This window comes from Corvus brachyrhynchos, unplaced genomic scaffold, assembly GCF_000691975.1.
Source record: "Corvus brachyrhynchos isolate BGI_N302 unplaced genomic scaffold, ASM69197v1 scaffold70, whole genome shotgun sequence".
Taxonomy (NCBI): domain Eukaryota; kingdom Metazoa; phylum Chordata; class Aves; order Passeriformes; family Corvidae; genus Corvus; species Corvus brachyrhynchos.
Window position 1 is genome coordinate 2,357,526 of NW_008236217.1, and position 27,386 is coordinate 2,384,911.

General features: G+C 38.8%; 1 protein-coding gene across 2 annotated transcripts in view; it reads right to left on the reverse strand.

Moving 5' to 3' along the window:
- DISC1 (disrupted in schizophrenia 1) overlaps positions 1 to 27,386 on the reverse strand; it is a 173,725-nt gene that overhangs the window by 3,950 nt on the left and 142,389 nt on the right. The window contains exons 10-13 of one of the 2 annotated variants that reach the window (XR_001865580.1): positions 23,120 to 23,363; positions 18,365 to 18,440; positions 16,687 to 16,731; positions 7,116 to 7,160 (exon numbers count right to left, since the gene is read on the reverse strand). Coding sequence is in view for 1 of the 2 variants with exons in the window: in XM_017745360.1 (XP_017600849.1) it covers positions 7,043 to 7,160; positions 16,687 to 16,731; positions 23,120 to 23,363 (407 nt within the window). In the remaining variant the exon portion in view is untranslated. Of the gene's footprint in view, positions 1 to 7,042; positions 7,161 to 16,686; positions 16,732 to 18,364; positions 18,441 to 23,119; positions 23,364 to 27,386 lie in introns of those variants that run through there. The other variant, XM_017745360.1, reaches the window with a different exon arrangement.

Here is a 27,386-nt window from a genome sequence, read left to right on the forward strand (position 1 = left end):
GAATAAGTGGCGGCTGCTGACGTGCACAAGCCTGTTAAGTGGCTGGGCTTCCTTGGCAGTACAGCTTTTTGTGCTACGACTGGCCTCTCATGGCAACAAGTTTGTACTATCAATATATTGGCCTTTCTGCTGATAATCTTAAATCAACACCATCCATTCTTGGAAGAAGTGCAAGGACTGGGTGTAGCTCAGTGAGACAACCAATTTTATCCTCTCTTCTATAGCTTACACTATGTGAAGAAGAAAGCAAGCAGAGGCAAGTCAGAGCCTCTGAAATGCTAAACCAATGACCAAGTCCGTGCACAAGCCCTAGGGCCCATCCCATCCCCACTGAGGCCTCCTGGACAGGTATGGTAAAGGGCAAAGACCCCAAAAGACAGAAGTTGGTTCATTTCTAAAAGTATGTCATCAAATTATGCCAGAACCTCACTTCAAGGAAAGTGAAACAGGATGACATTGAAACAACTCAGTTTCAAAAGTACAACACACAGAAAGGATAACACACAAGGCCAGGCTTTGTCCTTTGCAGAGCTCATACACTAGGAAATATTGTTTTACTTAACCCCAATGTCAACACAATGTCAAGAAAAAAAGACAGCCTCAGGTTATGTGACTGTAAAAAATAAACTGCTACTTTTGAAAAATTGTGACTGGACCATGGTAAAGCTATACAAACCACAGCTCTTTCAGGCAGCCATTATTATGCCTTTGAAAAGTCTTGGCTGCTTTTGATTCTGTGATCAATTCCTCAAAACATCATCTTTGTGTATTTAGATGCATCTACTACGATGTTTTGCCCTTAATATCTTCATGCTTACTTCTAATTTCTGGACAGCTCTGTTAATCTAAAGGGCTTCTGTCTCTGATTACGAGTAGTAGCAGCACACACAAAGCTTCTCCTATCCCAGGATCACAATGCACTGTACAAGGACAAATTAATTATGCTTTGCATCTTCTCTGAAGTAAGAAATATTATTATCCTCTTCTAAGTCCTGGATTCTCCACCCCTCTGCAACTTAATCATGAGGCTCTGCTGAAAACCTAAGTGGTAAACATAAATTCTGCAGTCCATGAGCACCATGAAACTTCTGAAGTTTTATTAATTCTGATGCGTAGTCTCTGACTACATGCTGTTACTTGTAATATTCCAAGCAATTACAAAATTCTTTTCAGGTAGAGAGAAAAAGCAAAACTGAAATGTTTCAGTGACAGTGGATGAGGAATCTTATAGGATGGAAGAAAATGAGGAAGACAGGAAAAAAACTGTTAACCAACAGAAAGACGGAGCAACAAAAAAGATGACTGCATAGTCTAACATCAGCAAGTTCCAATAACCTCATAATTAACACCACAAGCATATGTAGACAAGTAACTGTCAAACGAGCCTTTATGGCTAAGAAAAATATATGGTATATGGCTGAGCATGGCATCTCTATCCATGCACAGAGGTTATATCTGGATAAATAGCTTCACCCATTTTAAAAATGCAAATAAACAGTTCTGCATGGGTCCACATGAAAATGTGTCCTTCATGCTTTAACTCTCTATCTAGTGCTGCCAATATGGAGCCAGTATCCAAGGCAGTAGTGAAAACAAGTTCCAACTGGGAATATTTTCTGGTCCTGCTGTCTTCCTCTGAAAACTGAGAAAATCTCCCCAATGTCAAATAAGCTGTAAATTAAGGTACTTGGGAACAGCTTCACACAAATGCAACCCATATTCAATAATGCTGCAGCTCTAACATTTTCTTGCTTGAAGCTTTTCACCTGTTTGACTTTGTCTCTTTGAAAAACATGAGCATCATGACAGAAGCCATGATTTGCAAGCAGATAAAAAGCAGGTCTAGTTACTGTAGAGACTTAATTTTTGGAAAAAATGGGGTCATTTTGCTCAATTACAGCTTCTGATCTCTCAGCATGGATGTTTAGGGAAAAGAGACAAAAAGTAGATATTATGAATCAGTTGCCTACCTATAAGAAAGGTTAGAAACCAGAAGTACATATTGTAAGATAAAAGGACATTGGAAGGGCAGTGAAGGACTACTATTACTCTGAGATAAGAGGCAACAGGATATTGGAAAGTAACTGCATTTTTTGGACATCTGAAGAAGAAATTAGTTCTTGAAAAACAGAAATAATCAGAAAGAAGTGGCTGGTTTTGGTTGTTTGGTGTGTTTTTTTGTTTTGTTTTGTTTCTAACCTGGTTAACTAACTATTCTGCTTGTTTCCAAAAGCTAAACTCCACAGTGCTCGCAGACAAGCTCAGCTCGATGTCCCACCACCTAACTGCAAGTGTCACTCCTAATCCCAGGCACCAGCACCCATGTAGGGGCTAAGCCAGCTGGAAAGCAGCTCTGCAGAAAAGGACCTTGAGGTCATGGTGGGCAATAAACTGAATATACACAAGCACTGCATCTTGGGGCAAAGGTGCCCAACAGCCTCCCAGGCTGGATTAACAAAAACACTGCCAGCAGGTGGACGGAGACAATCCTTCCACCCTAATCAGCACTGGTGAGGTACCATCTGGATGTTGTGGGCTCCACAGTAAAAGAGGAGGACTTACTGGAATGACTCCAGCACAGGACCAGTTTAATGGACTTCGGTATCCATCACACAAGGAGATGCTGAGAGACCTGGGACTCTTCAACCTGAAGAAAAGAAGGCTCATAGGATACTACCACTGTGTATAAATAGCTGAAAGGCAGGAATGAAGAAGAGGGAGCCAGACTCTTCTGACTTTTTTTGTCCACTGACAGAACAAGGAGTAACAGGGAGAAATTCCAAAATAGGAAATTGAATCTGAATACATGAAAACATTTTTTATAGTTTGAAGGTGGTCAAACACTGGACTATGTTGCACAAAAAGTTGTGGAGACTCCATCCTTGGGGATATTCAAAACTTGACAACATCCTGGACAACCTCCTCTAGGTGACCCTGCTTGAGGCAGGGAGTCGGACCAGATGATCTCGAAAAGGTCACTTCCAATGAAACCATGCTGTGATTGTGTGTGCTACATGCCAAAGGACCAGTGAAGAGCCAAGACAATTCAGTAAGTATTTTGAATGACCTGGGTTTTGGCCTTTTTGAAGAGCACTCTTTGGAGCAAGGGAAAGACACTAAGCAAGTCCCTACTATTTCTGTATGAAGCCTGTGTGGTGCCACAGCAAGAGAGCAAAATGGCCTTTGGAAATCCATCAATCCATCACTTCTTACAAAATACAGAGGTATTTGCAGTAGTGCAACCAATTAGAATTTTCCCATTTACCCCCTTGATTACTGTCTCCCTCCTTCACATCCGTGAATATTTCTATAAACTAATATAATACCCCTCCCGTGCAAAACCCAAAATACTCCCCCAAAAACTACTAAACAAAAAACTGCAACAGAATGACTGCTACATATTGAAAAATTGAATACTTCAGTGGCCTGAATATCACTTGTTCCAGCAGAAAATGGAAGGCAAAGAAGCTGCAGCACCTGGAAGGAAATACACTGACCTATCTCCATCACAGCATAAAACTATACAAGTGGAACCATGTTCTCTGTGTGACATGCAGTAGGAAGGGCTCACCCTCCTGTCATCTAAAATAAAATCAAAGAGGGTGCCATTGCCACCTCTGAACTTGGAGGATCCCAAAATCTTCTACAGGTTCACCCAAAGTGAGATTCCTCACTGAGCTACAGCCAGGGCTAAATTTTACATTATTCTGTTGAAAACCTACTCTGGTGTAAAGCAAGACTTGTATGGGAGCCTGCAGCAGGATAAAGGTGAAGGGTTAGCAACATGATCTGCAATGTTTAATAATTGTTTAGGCACAAAATTCTGCTTTTGAAATAACTGATTAAAATGCCCATTTTAGGGCAAGAAAAGAAGATTGTTTTTATCATAATACTCCAGCCAGGTTTTCTTCCAACAAAGCATTTCCACCACGAGGAACTATTACATGCATTCAAATTGTCTATCAAAATGTAACTACTAATTAAGAACAAAAATGACTGTGAAATTGCAATATAGGCTCCATTTAATTTTAGTGGGAATTCCAGGCCTTTACTATCAGGAAAGTAACACCTCTCATCAGCTCTGCAGACACCAGAACGAGTTACTTCTCATCCTTTGGTTTTTCCAATTAATGATGTGGACTGTTTTCATACACTCATTAATGATCAACCATAATTGAGTATTTTGTGGGTTTATTTGTTTATACTCCATAGAATTTAGCAAATATGTCATAGTGCTACAGAGAACTCTTAACATGCCCCTATTGTTTGATGCTTTTTATATAGAAGTGCAGTTTAATGGTTTTTGTGAAAGATTTCTACAATAAATTAGAATTGCAAGTGGGTCTGTGCCTATATTCAGGGCCAAGAAGTATCACTGGATTTCTCCTTTGTTCAGGTCGTGCTGGCACTTATGACGAGCAGCATGGTTGATTTAAGTGTGCTATGCCATCAAAACATAGAATGAAAAACAATGACATCTGGGTTTTTTCTTCTAATACAAACTTAATTATTAATCAAAGCTATGACACACACTAAACATTGGCAAATGGCTCGAGAGCATCAGGAATTTATTTTTCTCAGTGGTGTCTTTAGAAGTCTTTTAATAATCAGACCACAGGACTAATTTACATCTGTGCAGCCCACAGTTAGATTTTTGACCTAATACATTTTGTAACATTTATGAATAAGGCAGTTTTTTTGCGAAGAAGATGAGAAGGATGAAAGTAAGCAGTGAATGGACTTGGAAAACTTTATCCTGTTTTCATTACTATTTCAGGTCTTTGAGCTCCTGCTCTTAGAGTTCTACAGATTTTTAACAAAGACTGCATGATTGTCCAGTACCTGTGATAGGAAATTGTTTTATCTAAAATCAAATAACTTATCATGCAAACAACAGATCCATCTATTAAATAAATTCTTCAACCGAGGCTAATTGTTGTCTCCTATCTTAGTGCTAGTTCCTGCAATACAGGCAAGTTACCAATGAGTGAAAGCTAATTTTATAGGCACTGAGCAGTCTTTATATAGAAAAAAAACAATCTACAGGTCTGTAGCACTGTGGTAGCTATTTTTCTCATTCCTTTTTGAAGTATAGCACAGTGATTACACGTACCAGATGGTAACATTTTATGCACATTGATCTGGACTACCTCTGAAATAGCAACTGAATGTTAATGAGGGGTAGCTGAATTGCTGAACTGCTTCTTTGTATGTCCCTATGTTTTAAACATGGCTTCTTATTTTGTGACTGATGGACCAGGATATCACACAGTGTGCATTTCTGTATTTAGGTAACACGAGCTGAAGTTCACTGATAGAGGAAGTCTGATCTCTATCAGAAAACTGTGGCTTAAAACGAGACTAATCTACAACTCTTCTGAAATTTCCAAGTATTAGTTTTAGTTTTTTAACTAACTCTCGCGGTTTCAACAGCTATGAAGAAATAGGCACGCTCCACAGAACATACAAACACTACTATTTCACATACGTCTAGTGTATTATCTTCTGGAACCAAATATGCAATTTTCTGGCTTATTTTACCTTACCTAATAAACTATAACTATGATCAGATCTGACTGATGTGTTTGAATATTAACTTAAGTCCCCTGCAAAGAACCTGTAACTCCAACCCTCAGTGTTCTTCTATAAGGGCCACTGAGAAAAGCTCATTTGAGAGTAAATATATGCGAGGGAGAAAGGAGTTGGATGCTCTGCGCACACACACCCCCAAGACACATCCATACAGCTCTGAAAAGAATGCACTGGGGAAACAACTGCAACCAAGCACGAACACTGCAAATATAATGAAAAGAAAGTTGAATAATCTTTCTGTATATTGTGTGTATATTGAAATGCTTAGAAAAGAAAGATTTGAAGTAGTGACCAATTACTGACTAGATTTCTCTCCTCTGATGCAAATCCCCTTCCCCCAGCACCATTCTCCCCTCCCTCTGCCCCTCACCCTTCATTCTTCTGTTACCTTTAAATAAACCAAGTTCCTAGAACAGGAAACTTGCAACGACTTGCAATAGATGCCCAATTACTTAGAACACAGTGGTATTTCCACACACTATTTATCCTTCTTTCTCTAAACTATCCCCTGCAGGGCTGTCCACCTTGACTTAATAGGAACTGAATCCTTTCTAGCACCATCATTACCTCAACTCACCTTCAGATATCTCCAAGGGCTCCTCTGCTGATCTCTGTCCCTTGAACATATTTGTCTTTCTTCATGATCCTCTCAAGTGCCACCTCTTCTCTACTAAAACCTAAGCAGCTCAGTACTCTCATCTTCATCAGCTTCACTGGTTCTTACTTTCTTTACCCTTTCTTACAAGAACAAAATCTATTTTATGAAAAGTTCTTCCTATGAAAGTTACAAATGAAACAAAACTTTGTGCTCTTAAATTTTGAAAAATGGCCAAGGAATGCCTCATAAAGGTTAAGCAATCTTCAGAAAAACTGACAGATTAAGAACAGAAAGAGATAAGGGTGCATAAGACAGTATCTTGTCTGGTTACTTGCATTGGAGTGTTAGAGGCAGATTAAAATGTGTAGGATGCCACATGATGCATCTGTTGCCCATTTTCTTTAAAAAGAAAAGACCCCAAACTACAGGTGACAATATGCACAGTCTGAGTCAATAATGTAGCACTTAATTCAGCCAAATCATGTTGGGAAATGCAGGTGCATGGACACTTGTATCCATGCAGCTGTTGGTGTGCTACGTATTTAATTATATGAGCATTACAAACAAAAGGATTTTAACAGTAAAATAAGGGCTTTTCAGTGCCCAGTCTTAATTTACAAAGAACTAACTCTGTTTAAAGCAATTAAAGGTGGATCAGACCACAGTGAAAATGCACTATAGGAAAACTTACTACACAAAAATGCCCATTTCAGCAAGACAATCAATACTCCCATTCTTAATGTATCTAATCTACACTAAGAACTAGCATTCCATGTGAATCTGAAAGGCAAGTATTTCATGTGCATACTTACACAGATTGATATGTATCTATAGTTATAGCGAAAAGGATATGAATAACTCCTTCATCAACTCTGCAGGCGGAACTTTGCAATTGATCTTCCAGATGCACCAATTTCTCACTTATTGCTTCACATTTTTCTCCCAACTCTGCAGAAAATATGAAGAACTCCTACAGAAAGTTGAAAAAGAAAAGAAAGCACGTTTGCTGCTGACTGCACTTTTCTACATCAAATTTGCATCAAATTAAAGGGAAAATAAAATATTAGTAAGGGGATATGATACTTTGCAGTGCAAAGACATTGCCTAAAAGCAAATTCCCATTAGAGAGACAAAAAGCTGTTTCTGTATAATAAATTGGTGATTAATATGAAATGGATGAGTTTGTGGTCTCAGTCTTCTTCCCAGCAGAAAAAAGTCATGATCTCACTTTCAGCAGATGATTAAAGGGGTATAAAGACTGAACTGCTCTCCTTCTTCCCTGTTGTCTCACCACAGCAGGGGAGGGAAATCTCCTGCTAACCACCCCATTAAGGTACCCAAATTTCAAGTTGGTCATATAAATATGATTTACACTTTTAGGTCATGTAAATATTTCAAGCAGCATCATTTTGGTAACTCTTACACACATAAAATATATTTTTATTTTTGAAGAAAAATCTGTCTAGAGTACTTGGGGACTTTGCTCAAGCAATCAAAGAAAATGCATCAAAGTCTTTGACATTACAAGATGAAATTATGCTTTTTTTACTCAGTTATCATTAAGCAAGATTAAATTTTCAAAAATAATGCTTCTCTATTTAGAATTTACACAGGCAAATACTTTTTCTATTTTAAACTGAGTATTTTAAACCAGTTTCAAAGTCCTTCTCATAAGTTTTTTCAGATACACTCCACAAGGGTAATTGCTATATTATATATTTTGCATTGAGTAGTACTTTGAGAATTGACCCAAATAGGCAGCAAATATGAGAAGAGGAAAAGAAAAAAATCAATTTGTGCAGCTCTGGGACAAGCCTTTCCTCTCGCTCCCACAGCACCATACGTCTACAGTAATGACAGGGGTTATTTGTAAGAAAAGGTTATGGTGCCAAGATGAACTTCTGCTGGAACCATGTTAAAAAAAAAAATTAGTAATTCATCAGCTGGAATCCAGAAAACTGGATCATCTCTAGACCTAGTCTGTGCACTCATCAATAAAGCTAGCTTCTAATGTGGCCATATATTATGTGCAGAAAGTTTTTCTCCTCAAAGGAGAAAAATACTTGGGGGTGTTTGCACTTATCTGTTGCTGTAAGACCAGACATCAGTGGTTGTTCAAGAGAAATCAAACCTTCAATCAAAGGCCTTTCAGAGAAATCATGCTAACACTTTTTGGAATGCTGCCCATTGTGAAACAATCTGAGTTTTGGTGAACACATTTACCAGATCTGCATTGTGTGCTATCCTTTCACTTTGCATCACACAGTGCATACATGGAGTTGAATGCCAGAAGAGCTCTGTGTGCTGGCACATCCTCTGTTATGGCACAGAGCTTTACCTTTCTGCTTTCCTTGGGCCCTTCCCAGACATGGCTATCCATCAGATCCCACTAGGACCAGCTGCAGCTCAGCCCCTGGATGGGTGGATTGGTTAAGAGGTTATGTTACAAACCCCTGCAGCTTAGACACAGAGGAACACAACGTCCAAGTCCCTGGCTCTGCACACAGAACCAGAGCTGCCACTTCCAGGCATTACCAAACCTGAGAATCGACAGCAGCACTCCACAGAATGTATGGCTGTGAAAAAGACCCACTGTTTTTAAAGCGAGAATATGGGAGGAGAAAGCAAACATTCTCCTTGCAGAAACTAGGAATGTCTTTTTCTCAAGATCAGGGACAGAAGATGAGGAAAAGTCTTCCATCCAGCTACTAAATTATCATTCAGCATACCAGCAGGACTCCATATGCTGTTATGGGTGGGATAACCCAGGCCATTTGTATCAATAGAAAGCTCTTAGGGAATCATTCTGTGACACACATGCAATAACAGACGAGAGTCATCCAAAAGAACTTGGGTCTTAGGCTAAACAAGTCAGTAAACTGAAAAAAACCCCAAGTACTCTGAAAGCACATCTAAAATTATGACCATGTAGAGAAAGCTCCACCTTTGAACACTGATTTTTCTCTAACAGTTAATTACACATAAGAAAATCAGTCTTCCCATAGCCCTCATTTCAAACAGAAGAACAACAAGCAAAGAACGCTCAGTGCTGCACAATCAGTGGACAGTTAATTTAGGAAGAACAGCTTTTAATTCCTGCACAAACTCTTAAGTAGCACTCTGACAAACAAAAGCTGCAAGTGAAGTATTCAAACCAGATGCTTTCTACAGACTGTGTACTTCAACAAAATGAATTAGTCCTGTACAGATCTTACAGACACATAAAAAGCACATTCTTGCTCTTATAACACCAAGATATTGAATACTTTAGTCTGATCCAGGTACTGCCTTTATCAAAAATTATTACTTCATGAGATTTTGGATCACATTCATGCTTGCCAAGCAGGATGACACTTCTAACCCTGATTTGAAATCACCAGTTACTACAGACAGACAAATTTTTAGAAGTACATGTTACAGTACACTCCTGAATACCTGTGCCATTAAGTATATTTAAATATAAACAAATGTCCAAAGGTATGCATTACAGTAAGGTACCCCTTTCTCTTTGATGGTACCATTATGGCAGGAACATTTATGCAGGTAATTGGTCACACAATTAGCTCTATCATTAGTTGCTGTATGAGAAGATCCATTTTCTCCACTTTAAAACTGCCCCCACATTTCCTACCTCATACATGCAAATACAATTAATTAACTGAGCAGCTATAAAAAGTACACTGGCTGGATTTGCCTAGCTCTGCTGTGAAAATCCACAGTGGAAGACTTTTCCCTATTCACAGTGTCAGTGAATGTACAGGACAAAATGGGCCTTTTAGACTTAACCCCTCACTGAACTTCGGGTGAGTCAAAAGATCCTGGAGGCAGCATTTAGATACCTGGGTGATAAAACAAGCTCCGTGTTGCGAGCATGGCCTCAGTCTAATGTGCACAGATCCTTAAAACCCAGAATAAAATTTCACTACAGCCTGAAAGCCATAGTGAATGAAGCTGGATGATTACACTTATTGGTGCACTGCTACATAATCTGATGTCACGTTTGACATTTTATTTTCCCTTTTAAAATAAAACTTTACAGCCAAGTAAAGAAAGGTTCCAGGAAAGACAAAAGGAAGGAACCCAGCAAACAAGCCCCCAAGACTGTAGGGTTTCAGGTGAATGCTTGTTCTGCAGCAAAGGCATCTCACTGTGGGAGTACAGTGCTTTGCATCAGTACTAATCTGTATTTTGAGTACTCAGCCTTGGGGAGTAGCTTCCACCCCACTGCAGTTCCAGTAAAGGCCTTTATTGATGCATTGGTCTTGCACTAAACATGCTCAGAAATAAGAGACTAAAATTTTTAACCCACTGGCTTTAATTCCCTTGTCAACTGTATACTTAGATTCTCAGTTAAAGTAATATGTCCGTTCTACCGCATATGAAAAAGTGCAGAGTATTCTTCCTGAATGAAGTACATAATGGTACATAATGAATCGTCCAAAAATGTAACAAAAATCCTGTTTACTTTGGAAATTAAGACAAAGGAACAATAAATACCACAAAAATGTAACCAGTTGTAACAACAACATAGGAAGGAAGACAGGGAAATCTAAAAGAGTAAAAGTCAGATCAAACTTGTTTAGGTATTGAAACCAATTTAATCATAACTAAATGGCTACAGTTGCACTGCAGAGTAACGAAAATAACTCTGTAAGATCAGGGTTATATTTAATTAGTCTTTAACTCCTAGTAATGCAGCTTAATTTCTCTTTATTGCAGCCATAATAGTGTATGGATAAACTATTTCTGCACCTACATAACCCAGCTGCCTTTGTAGCTGAAATGCGAAGCTCCTCCAATACCTTAGACAAGCATCAACTCTCAGGAACTTACTTGCAGGTGTCACGTGAAAAACGCAGGAGAACCATCATATAAATTATGATTATCCAGAACTTATATGATTAAATAAATAAATATGAAAATGGAAATGGAAGAAACATACAGTGCTCTCAAAAATACATAAGAATAATTCCAAATATTCAATCAATTCCACAGCTTCTGCCTCCAGACTCTTGTTTAAAAAATGTTTGATAGCCCAGAGAAGTAGATAGAAAAGATTTCTATTAGGGCCTTTCATGCCTGGTAACATCACTGGTAGCATTTTTATTTCACATTTGTCTATGTAGGCAGGAAAACCCCTGTCAGTGATACACAAACTATTCAGAACAGCTCCTGGTTGGAAACTGGCACTTTACACTGATCAACAATATCTCTGAGAGGAAAGTGGACTCTGCCTCAAGCTCAACTTATTAATAAAATACAACTCATCCAAGCTTGTAGGTTATGTCAATGCTACAAGATGCTGTAGGTCTTAAGACTTTGGTGATTTTTGCTCTAATGGCATTTTTAGGAAGCAGCTGGGAGAGATTGCAGGAGTCAGGAGAGAGCTGAAATGCAATATTGCTTTATGGATTTTTCCGTGAACAAGGAATGTAGCTGGCTGGTATTTTTTTTTTACCTCTAAACCCTTAAGGAGGTGAAAACAGCACAAATATGGGTATGATTTACTTTTTAAGGTGCAATTCTTCTGCCTTCTCAGAAAAAGTAGAAATTCTCATTCTCTCCCAAAGATGTGAAATTCCAATGCAAGAAATGATAAGAACAGACAAGGTTCCAGCTGATCCACTGCTGTAGCATCAGCATATTGCATCAAGAGCAGAGGTAATGGTTTTCACTTCAGTCTTATGCATTTTGTTTTACCTTTTTACCAGTAATTATAGTCACTTATGAGCAACAGCTCCTTGACAGCATTACTTGAGGAAAATGTTTGATCAGCTTTGCCAGTGCAAACACCTTCTGTGCTCTTCAATCTAGTTCAACAATTTTATACAGAAGAACCGGTATTGTAGTAGCTAGATTATTTTAATTCTATTAGGGATTAGAGTCTTTGGTGGTTGTGCTGAGAAGGAGGATTCCCAGATATATCCTTAAAATTCATTCTTCCTACAGAGGAACTTTTGTAAAAGGGCATTGCCTTACTTCCAAGCAGCAATATCATAATCCCAATAAAATAGAAGCTTTAGGAGACCCTCTGCAGAGCCAAAGCCAGATTTCTTTCACTGCACTAAACATTCTCTCTCCCATAATAGTTAAAATAAAATAACATAAATAACAACTACAAAAAGTTGCCCTTACAGGCAGATACTTCATATTATGGTACAAGCTTTAGAACAGTGATCTACAGTTGGCAGAAGTGCTGCATGTTTACCCTTGATCTTTGCAGAAGTTAATGGCAATTGTCAGCACTAGAAACTCCAGAATGTTAGGCCAAGGCATATCTTAAATAATTACTAGAAACAAAATGCAACCATCCGTGTTTGTCCTGCTCGAGCAGATGCTTCAGTCACACGCAGGCTAAGCACACATGCCCTCAGATAAATGAGCTGCACGGCCATGAGGTACCCAAGGTGCAGGGGAGGAACAAACAACAATTTGTGTCTGCTCTGCATCCCAGATTTCCTGCCCCATGTGCATTGTCCCAGGCAGCTGTTGTAGATGAGGAAGGCCACTGAGAACAATGCATGTTACTCAGCACCATTATGGCAAGGCTGCCCAGGAAGCAGCCAGGGACCACCAGAGCCTGCTCTGTCACTTGCAGTGTGACCAAGCCTGCTGTGACTGTCCTCAGCTGGTGTCTGCACACACGGCTCCTTGCAGCTGACATGAGATCTGGTGGTTCTGGTTGCAGGGTACAGGCTGCTCCAGGGCTAAACCACCCTTGCACTGAGCAGGTTTTCCTCCTGCTCCAAATCAAGATGGTTGTATTTCATTTTACCCTTACATAGCACACAACAATAACTAACAGTCCTCCTATTTATTTATGCTCCTTCAACTACATGTTTTATGTGGTTGAAGACTTTGCTTTTCAACCAGACTAGGATTTCTAAACATTTTATTTCTATTCCTTTCCTTCTTTTCCTCACTGTGTTCCTGTCTTCTACAGAGGGAGGTGTCCAGACCAGAGCCATAGTCCTCTGGAGGCTCTGGCATTCTCAGCTAAGCACAGTAATTATTTCTGTCTTACAACTGACATTCCCAGTAATGAGCTGCAAATGGCATTTGCCCTTTCTTCCAACACAATGAAGGTAATGAATCCCACTATATTTGTAGTCCACTATAAACCTAGATTCTTCTTCTGCAGTATTGTCAACTTAGCTGCTATTTACCATCTGTATACGTAAATCCGACTCTTTTTCTGCCTCAAACGTAATTTGCACCTGTCTTTCAACATATCCCTTCTTATTGATTTCAGACTATTCTTTCAATCTATCAAGACCATTTGGAACTCTAATCCTAATTGAAATTATGTTGACTGGCACATAAACTCCTGGCCTACCTCCTTTTTAAAGACAAACACAAAATCTGCCTTTTACTGATCCCTTGGGACTTCCAGCTCCCTCTAGGAGTTTTCAAAGGAGCTTGTTAATGGTTTGGAGATTGTTTTTCTTGGCTCCTATGCGCTCAGAAGAAATTTCATCAGTCTAGCCTGACTTGAGTACATCTCATTTGCCTTTGGATCTTTTACTGCATTTGTCTCTTGCTAGCTTGTAGTGAATACTAGGAGCATTACATAACTGGACATAGCTTATAATCTTTAGAAAGACCAAAAGCACAGAGAGTAAGGAGGAAAAAAATTCTGATCCCATTTATTTTCTCATTCACCTTCGCTATTAGAAAACACACATGGTATCTTTCACCTTTCCCTTACATCCATCTTATCCCTGAACTCCCTTGCCATTTCACATGTCTTTTGTTTAATGCAGCTTAGTGTGCTAGGGGGTCTTGCTGCTTCACACTTATGCTGTGCAGTACCATTTTAAGCTCATTCTTAGAAACACTTTTGTCCTGTCCTTTTCAAAACTTCTGAGCCACTGAAAAACTGCTGACATAGGTATGTAGTCTGTGACTGTGTTTGCACTTCTCTGCACCAAAAGAAGATGGTGCTGTACTATAAACCTGATGTCATCTGGATAGCACCAAAGAACATCTGCTCATTCCTTCTCCTAGAGAGTTTGTCCCACAGAAACCCCCCTATTGTCTCCCTGGTTTTGTTTAGATGAGCTTTTCTTTTGTGGAGGTAGCTAGCTAACTTTCATCAGAAGAGGGATCAAGGTTGTTTCCCAATTACTTTTGCTCTTATCACCTTCCACTTACAGACTGCTTGCTTGTTCCATCAGCGTGGTTATATATATTTAGGAAACTTAAACACTACAACACACTCCCCCACTTTCTCATATGCAACAATTTAGGCATAAAGCCTTCCAGCCAGCTGTGACCTACCTCTTTCCCACCATCACAGCTTTTCCCACACTCCCTTTGCTAGCACTGATCCCCTTCCCTTCTCCACATGCGAGTGTTAAATGACTCATCAGAATTACAGTCCAATGTTGGCAATTCTTCCCTTCATGTATCTTCCATTACAGCTACAGAGGAGTGTCCCTGGAAAAGCATCTATGCAGGAATAGAGCTTTTCACTGCCTTCCAGCACCCTGCTGTGGCCTGACAGCAGTCTTCCTATTCTCATCCATAGTAGATTGAAGACCTTCCCTAATTGCAGACTTCCTAAAATGAGAGCACACTACTGCACTGGCTCATTTAATTACACTGGGACAATTCCAGCTCCTGCTGTGGGAGGATGAGGCTATTTACTAACTTACCAATAAAAATGCACAGTGGGTCAGGACTTGGAAAAAGAAACCGAAGTACCAAACTGTTTTCCCGTGTCCACACCCTGCTGTGCAAGGAGTCAGCATAGCTGGGTTGCATTTATAGGTGGTTCCTAGCATTGTTCATTCCCATCTCTGCTCCCAAGTCACTAAGATGTAACAATCTGGAATGACTAACTGGGTGCTCTCCTGCAGGCAGCAGGGAGACTGACCAGCGTGAATTTAGGGGACCAGAGCATCAAAGGTACATTTAGGCAAAACCTGACATTGTACAGGCTGCTGACACTTTCACGTCACTTCAAGGAGAGCTCTCTACAAGTCACCATCAATCCAGCCGTGGCAGTGTGGTAGAGCCTGGCTTTCTCGCGTATTTCCATTTCTTTTATTTCTATCGTTGCTTTATATTCTCTTTATGCACTTTTGTCCCCCGCCCCCCCTTAAAAATTCAAAAGTCTCTCTGCTTCTGAGGACTGTAAGATATTAAGCTTTTTGTGCACACTTCTATAGTGGCAGCCCTGTATATTGTGAACTCTGGTGCCCTCAGTATTTTGCCCTGATGGCAGTAGGGCTTTTTGCTGCCCTTTATCCCATGGGATTACCTGCTCCTATTTCATGTCATCTACGGACACAAGCAGCTGCACAGTTTAACTATAATTCACAGCAAAGTTCACTGATCAGAAAGGCCATTTGCACTTCCTGCAAAGTACACCTTCATTCTCAAGGCTTCCTGTTTTTATTTATGCTGAACTCACACAAAGCTAAGCAGTCTATCCTAGGTGTGACCTCATTTCACAGTCTCCTTGAGCACAATCTGAGCTTGGTGTTGCAGCTAGATTATCTTTCCTGGAGCATTCCAGCTGCTCCACAGTCTTTGGATTCACTGGTGGGAATCTAAAGAAATGCCTCATCTGAATAGTTATCCTAAACCTTAATATTTATTTATTTAATAGTTGTTTGGCTCGGAACACTTGTCACTTGTACTTGACAGGAGGCATGGATGCTGTTAGGGAAGGTGAACTGGGGGTTACTTGTCCATGTAATTTATTTGCTGGCTGGACACAATGCTTGGATACTAAATTTCCTTAATATGTAAGTTGCAACCCAAGGCATACCGATATAAAAATGGACCAGACTGAACCAGTACTCTTAGAACCAGGGTAACTCTCCTTACACATGTATTACCTTAACTCTTAGTGTGTAGGTAGACAGAGTTTTGTATTTTTTTGTGAGTGGATTTTTCTCACAGGCCACGCATCTCATGTTACTCAATTATCCTAGCTTTCTTAAATGCATGAACTAGGTTCTGGCACATTTTTATTTATGAAAATGGTGTAAAATTACAAACATCCAGTATTTTCATTCAGACGAAATTCCTGTTACTGGGTATTCTGCTGCAGTATGTTGTCTGCTTTTATACTTCAAAAATAAATTCAAAGGTATTTTTAGTGGCACACAAGAAAACAACCTAAGCATAAAGATTTTGTTCCACTCTTAAGCATCATGACAGTGCTACTGTGGGCCTGGCTAAATATTACTCCTTCACCCCAGTGTGTTCATCCTGTAGTTGCTATGTGTTAAAAAAATTAGCACAGGATTTAACTATAAACTCCCTGAAATACTCAGCAATTATGCCATTATTTTCAATGGGAAAAAAAGGAAAAAAGGAATGAGCCCACTCTAGTTGTAATTGTGTTGCTTTCCCAAGTGCTCACACATTCTAGCAATTTTTAAGCAAAGGTAACACTATAAAAACAAGAGTCATTTGTTCTAATTGAGACAAAGAATAGTCTGTACAATATCACCACTTTATACTGCCTAGGAAACACTTACCTCAGATAAATGACCCTCTGCTCCAAATGAAATGTCTTCCATAACCTGTTAGAGATAAATTATTAAGTATATAGTAGATACATGCTATATAAACAGTATGATTTTAATGGAACTTATAAAAACCATATAGCACAATAAAAAGTTATGTAAGCTGAACAATTGCATCAATTTTCTTCACATGCATGAAAGATTTAAATTGCATCTGTAATGGAGCAGTGGCAGCCACCCAATATTTAAAACTATATTTGAATACATTTTATTAAAGCCTGCTTTGGCTTCCCACTTAAAACCCACAAGGAATACTGCCTCTAAAACTGAAGGACTAACTATAGATTGAAACAAACTTTTCTATCAAGCTCTTGCAGATCTGTACACCATTCAAGAGTCTACAGACTTTTTTTTTTGGTACGAACCCTGTAAATTGTTTTGGGCAGGAGAAATGAGAGACCCCATCAATGTTTCCTATTGGTAACAAATACTAACTATAGTCAGTTCCTCCTTCAAAACTTCCTTCATTTGTGAAGTCTATAAGAAATTAGCGAATGTTTCATTGACTGGCTGAGGAGCAAAGAAATTTGATGTTCCCGATGTTTGATGTCATTGGGAAATCATTAATACTTATCACACGTAAGAGTGTTATTGACAATAAACTGAGATAGGGATATTGCTTTGGTATGCACACACACACACACCATAAAAGTCCAAAATCATTAATTTGCCATAAAATCACAATTGTTATTGGATACTATTTTCAGCAATCAATCTGAAAAGAGGTTTAAATTTGTCTTGCCTGTAATATTAATTTTCTGATGGTATTTTTACTGCTAAATTACATGTAAGCATTAAGCTTACTGAGATGCAACCCCTACCTAAAGAGCTGGCATTTTTACCAGTGGACACTCCACCCCAGTCTCAGATGCAGCAGAGGGGCACCGTGCTGCAGAGCTCCACATGTGGCTGCCCAGTGAGGATCTGACCATTGTGTACAAGCCAGCTGCCTCTTGCCACTGCCATCCTTTCCAGCTTGGATCAATGCAAGAAACACGCAAACGCTGACTTTCACTAATGCTTAATGCTGACATTTAAAACTAAGATTAAATTTTAAATTTCCAAATTATTTTCTAAGCTCCACAAATACACCATTTAATTAAAGCTCAGATGAATGCACAGTTTATTTAGCTTTCAAAAGGCTTTGTCCTTTACACATTACACGTTTGCCTCCTGGACCACAGGCCATCCCAATGCACAGTAATGAGTTACAGTCTGCTCACAAAGGTTTTCTTGATGCTTGCCACCACTGAATTCTGAAAAATGTTGTATCATGTTCTGTGATAACTTCTTTTTAATGGCAGACACCACATTAAATATTTTTTCATGATGGTCCATTTGGTATTACTTAGACCTTGGTACCTTTTTAAAACTTAAACACATGAAGGCTTACAATTATAGAACGTTTTTCCAACACCAGAGTGATCTTCAGCTGACCCCAAAACATAATCCCAGATGGCCAGACTGAAGTATGTAGAGGAGAGGAAAAGACAGCAGGCCTTACTCTCATCCCTGTTCTCTATCTCTTTCATGATGAAAAAGTGAGAAATTATCTACAAACAATTCTGATGGAACAACTACCAAAAATGCTAACTTACAGAAGGCAAAACTACTGAATTTTGGATTTTACCTTGTAACTTTAATCACCTCAATTTTCTTGAAATCTAGTAGGTGTTTCTTTCCTTCATAGTGATTAAGAGGAAGCACTGCACAGCATGCCAGAGAGCAGAAGAAGAAAAAAGGACAGGTCAGGAACTCAAGCCTGCAGGTGCACACACACCCATGTTCATGAGGTTACTTGCTGTTAGGAAGGTCCCAGCACACACAAATCTCTCCGTTTATTAGTTATCACTGGTGGTTTTGCTGTTTTTAAAAGCTTTTTATAAACGCTTTTGCTTACACATACATTATCAAGAAGGAAAAAAATAAAGCAAGATATTATAAGGAGTGGAACAAGCAGGCATTAATGTCTGAAGAGAAATGAAATAGTACTGCATATTTTAGAAATCACCCAGATATGCATCTAGCCATGTAGTAATTATCATTGCAATTTCCACCTCACTCAGTTTAAAAGCGTGGCACATTTGTGGGATGAAAACTGAAACTCCCCTTTAATTCTTCAGAGACTTAGAAGAAAATCAAGCCCAAATAAGCACAAAAAGTCTGAAATGATGGGACACCCTAATTTCATCAACACAGCTACAAGCTGGAACGTACACACTTATGTGAGAATTCAAGAATCTGTATCAAATACATTAGACAAGCTGACTGTCACATGACTGAGGGTAGCAATATTGTCTGCAACTTTGCTCCAGTGTTTTTAAAAAAAAAAAAAATTGATAGTCTAATGAATTATCTGCCACTGAGAGAAGCACATCTAATTTAAGCAACTCAGAGTGGTTCACAGGTTGATTTTTGCTGGGCCCACTTTATTTAGTTTTCACCAAAACATCATTAATGATGTTTCAACAAGCTCAGCTGCCAATGCATCTGATTTTCATCCCTAGTTAACAGTCAGTGTTATAAAGGAAGCTTGATTTACTGAATTATTTTGGGATGCCAGTCTACCACATAAAAACTGAGGGGGAAAAAACAATCAGCAGTCTCTTAGAAAGCACAGTTATGAAAGCTATAAAATAACTGTTGACAGTTAATAAACCTGTGCTCACATGATAGTAAAAGAACAAACTTTCAAAGAATTTATACCTTACACATTTTTATACCAGAATATGTCATATTTTATGATTTAGTGAGGATATTTAATTAAAAATGATAAATGGCCCCTCTGCAAAGCAGTATCTGAGGATCTAAGAGAATGGCTCTTTCATCTATTTTGCTTTTCTTATTATTGCTATGTTTCTTGTTGCTTGTTTTTTTTGCTTTCTAAGGAAACCTATAGAGTTAGATACAGTTACATGCAAGAAAACTATAGCATACATCAACAAAACCAATATTCACCTGGCACTAGTCTTAGCTCTACATGACACAATAAATAACTGGAGAACTTCATTTATAGAATTCCACTGTAAAGTAAATCCATCACCTGGGGATGAAATGTACTTTTCACGGCATATATGCACATATGCTATTATCAGCCTTTTGTATATTGTCTTGAAGTAATTAATTCAATAATCTTGAAGTACAAAGAACATGAGTCTTTCCTTCTGCTTCAGTGGCCAGTGGTGCTCTCTAGAAATTCCCTAATGGGGAACAGAGGTTGTAACACAGTTGAAGAGGATAGTCATCCCAGAAACATGGCAACCACAGCAAGCTACTGATGGGGAACAGAGGTTGTAACACAGTTGAAGAGAAACATCCCAGAAACATGGCAACCACAGCAAGCTACTCCTCTCACAGGGGCACCACAGCCTTGTTAAATAATATGAAACCACGTATTTTGACAAATACATGCTTTTCTATTAGGTATCCTCACTTGCTGACAAATGGCTATGAAAAGTGCCCTGCTAATGTACAAGAATAAGTTCTTCTATGGCAGTCATATAAACAGCTAAATTGAGAGAGTAAGCACAACACCACTTTTTTTTTTTTTTGGCCACAAATATTGAATTATTTTTAAATAAAAAATACACTACCCTGTAACAGAGCACTTAAATGGCTTCAGAAGTGGTTTGTTTTTCAAGTCCATTTACAAATCAAGATGGATTTTTTCTTGCACTTCGGCACGTTCAAAACCAGAAGTTAGCATGATTTGTGTCAGGTTTTTTTGCTTGTTTTTATATTCTCCCTTGTGATGAACTACTAAGAGATGTTAGGGAATAATCTGTTATGGCTCTTCTCTAGAAGTTTAGATACTGTCTGTCACTTCTAATGAGATCCTATCAGTTTTACAACCTAAGCCATTTTTTGGGGGGCAAAACTTCCATGCTCCACAATAAAGAAAAAAATCTCATCTCCTGAAAGTATAAAAGCAGGCAGACCAACCCTAACTCCAGAGCCAGAATACAGTCGATATGCCAGGGCAGTTTCACTGTTGCAATGGGTTTCACTCATCAGTGGCACATAACTTTGCCTCAACGGTGAAGGCTGCAGGCAGCACTGAAGCAGAGGAAAGCTGTTTGAGTAAGCCATGATGAAACACAGCTGTGTTGCTCAACTCCCTCAAAAAACTGGACAATACATGAACAGTCTCATACTGGCAAAACTGCTTCCTTTTTTTCTTTCAAGTGTATCAGTGCTAGGAGTGCTTTAGGAATAGATGGAGGAGTACTGTTGGAACCTTGGGTTCAGAGAATTTCAGTCTTTCAGTGCTGACAGGCAGTGATCCTCAAAACCACACTGCATTTGACCTGAGGCCTTGGGAAAGGCTTCCCTTTTTATGTGATAGCACTGAGATTGTTGCTGTGTAATTAAAAAAGAAGTTTGTTATAACACTGGGTGGAATATGTAGAGATGTAGAAAATTTAGGTTTCTGGGATATAGTAATATACATGTAACAAGATGGAGGATTTTGGGTGTAGGTTAGCTCTTCTTTCTTCACAAGCCTGGGTGATCTGGTATTGGTTCAAAAAACCCACAGTGCAGAACATGAATGGTTAGTTATTGGATTATAAGTAAAAAAAAATTAGTTGGCATTCCATAATTGGGTAGTTTGGGCTTTAAAAGACCTTGGAAGGTAGAATTCAGGGGCCATTTCCACCTTGTTAATTTAGAGGCACATTCTGTGCAGCTGTACCATAAATAAGAAATAATAAACACCTGAGTCCAAAGAACAACTCTGCATCTCCTGTGTTTCAATCCAAACTCTGAGTAAAAGAACCAAAAGACAGAGGCAGAGAAAGAAAACAACAACAGAAAATTTAATAGAGTACCTCCACAGGTCCTTCCCTGATGGACATTTTCATGTTTATACATCAGCTTCTGAATGGATTTTAGTGCATTCTCAAAATGGAGTTTATTCAGGATACCAGGATTAGTCAGATCCCAGGCAAAGGCATTTACACCACAAAGTTAAAGCACCTAGGTGAAGTGAGCAGTGGGTGAAGTGCATAGTCTTAAGTTCCCTCTATGGCTGACAGAGACAGAGAGGAGATTATCAAAAAGCAAGCTCAAAGGAGGAGCTGAATTGGAAGCACTGCAAATACACTTTCCTGTTCCATTTGAGATATGGGGAACCATCCCTCAAGTCCTGCATATCTCTCCAGAACCAGAAGTCACCTCACTTTAGCTGCCCAGTTGTCATTCTTGGATAGCAAGGTTGATTTCAGGGAAACAATCTGGACTTGCAGGGGTGAAAGAGGTGATAATTACAGCACAAATATCAGGAGTGCTACAGAAACAGTCACAAAATTCCAAACACTCCAGAGCCTCTAAGCACTTTTGAAAGAGGAGCACAGATTTCCATAACCAACAGAACTCCTCATATTAGTTCAGCAGACTCATAAAACATATGAAAAGGGAGCGACGGGGGTGGAATCAAAGCCAAGCTGACCATTTTTAATAAAAATGTTCTCTATGTGAAGTCAGTCTGTAAAGCATTTGCCCTGGGAAAAAACTGCAAGAACTACTGAAGCCCAATATAAAACTGGAATTTTACTAACAAGAGGAGATTGTACAGTAAGATAAGGGTCTGCTTTCCACTAAGTCTCAGCCAGTGCAAATGCAAAATTACGCATCACATTTCAGAGCAATCCACAGTTCAGTGGCGCTTAACATCAGATGCAATTAAGCATAATTTAAATTTTTTTCAAATTAATTCCATAGTAATAAAACCAACAACTGCTGTTGGAGGGTCTTTTTGTCACAGTGGTGCTGTTGGGTGATGAAGCTTTTTTAACAGCTTGTTTACCTAGGCAGTACAGTTAAAAGACTATTAGATAGTGGTTGATTTTTCAAGCATTCCAGATCAGAACATGAAAACTTAAAAAGAAATTTGTCAAACCTTCTAAGCTTCATGATTTTTTCCTCCTTTTAATATCTATTGGATGCTGCAAGCCTATTAGCATCTATTAGCTCAGAAGTCTTTGACGATTTCACTAAGGGAGGAAACCTAACTCTCTCCTCATGTCAGCTAACAATGATCCAGGCTAACAAGTCAGCAGAACCAACTCAGAATGAAACTTGTCAGTGAGATGAGGAACAACTGATAATTTTGGTTAAATACTTAGTAATTTTTCCTTTAAATCCTGATGTACATTCTGTATTTATTGCCTGCATAATTTCTGCATTTTAAGAAGACTGATGGTAAAAGGAAAAAGGGTTGAAGGGCTTCTGAGAAGCTAATAAGCTATTTCATTCCAGATTGGAAGCCAGATGTTAAGTTCATATTTAACCTGCCCTGCTGACTTGTCACCAAGATTCAACTCCTCCTCTCAAAAGGAAAACCAGCAGTATCCCTTGAAATGCAGCTGCAGACTACTTCAGATACCTCTTTCAGCTCCCTGTGTTTGCAGCAGGAAACAGCACCACGCTCTGTGCCCTTTCGTAAGTGACCTTCTTTTCTTTTTTCAGAATCAGGTGGGGCATCAGCAGTCATCTCCATCTCATCCATTTGGTTCTCTTCTTTCTCAAAAACACAGCAACTGGTTTCTTTCAGCTGAAACCCTTGGATCAACAGCTGACAGGCCTCCAAGTCAGCTTCCCACACTCTTTGGAGCAGCTGGCTCCCGCAGCTGAAATAAAAGCCAAAAGAAAATAAAACTGCAGTTCAGGGAGAATAGTTGCTATTTCAAGTAACAGTTGGGGTAAATGCTTATTATAGACAGAAAAATAAAAACATCCAAAAAACTTAAGTACCTCAAATACTCCCACAGAGATAACATTACTATATCAAACTGAAAAGCAATAAAATCATTGCCCTATTACGAAGTCGACGACAGAAAAACCTCCTTGGGTTAAGATGTTGCTTCCAACTGTACAGCAAACATGACGCTTCTTCTGTTCAGACACAGGTTCAGGGGTCTTGCCATTATAATCAGAGCTTCCTTCACACTGTCAGACACACAGGCCTGTCATCCTGCAGCCACATGCCTTGGCTGAATTCACTGTAGAAGATTATATGTGAAAAACCACACAATTTACTGTATTACATCAGCTCTAATTTTTGGAAAATAGGTATACTAAATTTCTTATTAGACTAAAATGTGCTTGCTTCAGCACTGGTGAATCAGATTAGATTAAACCAAAATAGTCTCCCTTTTCTTCAGTCTTATACTTTTGAGTGTTGTCCTTACCTCTTACTAACATGCTTTGGTTTCCTTCTACTTTGTTATACCACCAAAACAAAACCAAAAGTGTTAGTAAATTCAAAATACCAAACTTCTATAAACTCTTCATCCATTAATCATCTCTCAAACATGTACATTACAAATAACACTCCTGAGATCCATCCAAGAGTTATTTCCACCTGAAATAAATGGGAATTCTAAGTGTAGATAGCTTTTCGGAACTGAACACTAACATCACACTGTTTGTAAGTGATGTGGTCACATCTCCACTTAAAACAGGTTGTCTCTAAGGAACCAAATGAGTAGATTGCCTGCTACAGTATAGCAGAGCCTGGGATGGGACTCAGAAGCAGCTCTTCCCATGGCAATACACACTTCCAGACAGATTTCAATGTTAATAACGGCAATTTTTTTTTCACTGTTCTTTTTCAAATTATATCATTTACTATATAATTGTGAGAAATTATAAGTGACTTAAAAGAAGAAAAATAACCATTTGATTTTAACTTTTCTGACTAAATTAAATACCAGCTTATCTTTTATCCCAGACAAAGGATAAAGGAGCTGCACTTCTCACAATGAGATCATTAATCTAACACAAGTATGTTTTTAACTCCACAAATTCTACAAAATGCCAAGCCGTAAAAATCACTCAGCAATATATTGAGACTGAGAGCAAAATCAGGCTTCAGAAGCTGAGCTATTTGATCTGTGCTTAAGAGTCAGTATATATGTTTATTGAAAGCATAATGCAGCATGGGGTCCACAAATTGGTCTCCCCCAAGGAGTTCAAAGTATCACTAATTAGAAAGGGAAGAATGCTTCACTGGAATACATGTCTGTGTTCCATCCAGGTAGCATTTCACTTACCAAGCCAGAAAAATAAAATAACCCCCACTGTTTCTCTACTTGTCAATCACATTATCATAGTTACACAGTCAAAACATTTTCCTGCAGACATACATAAGCTCATTTACTTGCTTTTTGAAAATGTTTTTTTGCATCTATAGACAGCTTATTATTAAAGGCTAAAAAACACTCGAGAGACCTAAATCAGAATTTGCAATGGATAACTTGTTTTGGCTACTTAATTTAATGAAGAGCTTTATTGACAAAATTAGGGCAGAGAAGGTGATGTATGCAGTATTTCACAGTGGGGAAGATGAACAGCATGTATAATAGTACAGCATAATGGTGCCTGGGCAGCTGTTATTTGGCCATGACTCAGCACACTGGTCAATGTGGTTTTGTCTGTGTCTAAGTTTTAAACACGTTTTAGTAATCAGCAATTACTGAACCTACTGCTAACAGATGGCTTTTGTTTGAAGGCCATCATGGTCTTATCGTGGTGTCTTTGTAAAACTGATACATCTTGAGCTAAGATGCTAAGATGTTATGCTGAACTTTCCAACTAAAACCAGTGAATGCACATACACTTAGATACTCTGAACATATCTAAGCCCAACATAAGAAGGCTCCACCTTTTAGTCTGTATTTTGGAATTCAGTGCCTTGAAGCATTTTTCAAACACACTTTTGGAATGAAAATTACTTTAAAGCTGCAAATAGCTAACACAGAGACATTCCAAACGATTATTAAAAATTATGTTGTCCCCAGCACACAAAAAAACTTTAGCTTTTACATCAGGTGTTAAAATTAAACTCAATTGAATTACAGAGATTGGCTTATTCATTTTCAGTCCGCTCTAAAAGTGCATTTGCAGTCTCCATGAAGCCTCCATGGGTGGCTGTACTGAACACAGTGAGATTTTTCAGGTATGAAATGTTTCAAAATGATGGATCAAGTCTGGATGAGATTTTACATTATTCCTATACTTATAAATATTTCATGATGTATCAACACCTCTAGGTGTTATACGCCTGTATATAAGTATCAAAGTGGCATATGTGGCGAGTTCAATGAAGGTGTCTGGAACAATCTGCTGCAATCCACAACAAATCACAATCCATCAACCATTTACATAGACACAAAGCATGCCTTAATCACCTACTGATTCTGAACTGCCAAGAGTCAGTGCCAGGCTTTGTACAAACACCAAACACATTACAATAACGGCCTTTTTCCCAAGGCAACTTTTAAGTTCCAATCAGCAAGAGCTAGGATACAGATGAGGATGTTCAAAGAAACACAGTGGACTGGACACAGCACGTTAGTTACAGTACAACAGTTTAATTAGTTACACAAGTAACTGATTAATCTAAGTGGTGTCAAGAACACTGAGGCTTCACAGTGAATGAGTATTTTAAGGATTTGTGGGAGGTCAATGAAACATGTCATTACATATCCAAGATCTCCATCCCTTCCCAAAGGAATCATGTAAGAACACAAGAGATGCTAGTATAAGAATACAGTGGGCAAGTGATTGACACCAATGTGGTTTAACATCTACAGAGGAAAGTCAGTCTTTTCATATTAAAAAAAAACCAAAAAAACTGAGTAGGGAGTGTAAGATTGTGAACAGCCCTGACACTGGAAGCTAGTATTTAGTCTTAATGAGACAGAACAGAGGGAGTCAATGGAGAAAAACAAAGTGAAATGGAAAAAAAGACAGAAGTGTTCATTTTGAATGAATGAGAGTAGGACAAGACTACTTTTGTCAAGTCATGGCCAGGGAAACTGATGGTGAAGTAAGTGAGATGCAAGACTCTACGTGAGTAATTTTTTAGCTGCATGGATAGCTGGGACAGGTTTTACCTCAAGGATACTGTGCAGAAAAGAATCTACAAGAGCAGGCCTAAGCTGACTTGAAGAATGGCTGAGACATCCACAGCAACACAAAAGGACACAGCAGACAGAATTCTGAATTAGGTCAAGCTGATGATGATGAAGGAGCTGTCAGAGAAACAGAGCTGTTTATGGGCAGGAGGAAATGGATGTAGAACAGAGAGGCTTATCCTTGAGTTCTCTTCATAAAGTGGCAATTGACACTGTAATTGCAGTTGCCTTTACTAAATCTCAAGTAGTTTTACTGGAAACACAACCAGGGTAAAAGGGTAAAAGAAGTAAAAAAGGATATCTTCCCTCTACTTGTGATGTTGGGTGAAATTCATGTCAAGAGACATATCCAGCAAGGGTTCTCTCTCTTGAGCTCCGAAGAACATTGCTCCTCTGCCTTTTGATGAGATTCTGGGAGGTATTAACAGGGGCTCTCTATGGCTCTCAGCACAACATTATTCTAAAGCTATTTATAGTGCTAACTGGAACTATGAGAACATGACTTTTCTTTATTGAGGGCGCTGCATACATACAAAAGGCACATTCAGTTCCTGAACATTGTGGTCTAAATGAAAACATGCCTGTGTAAAAATAGAAATAAGATTTTATATTAAACTCTATTTTAAAAAAAAACCCCAAACCAAAACAAAGTTCTGCAAAACCTCCTCAAAAGCATATTGGAATCAACACAGGAAGATGTCACTACTTGTAATTCTCATCATCTATAGTTTT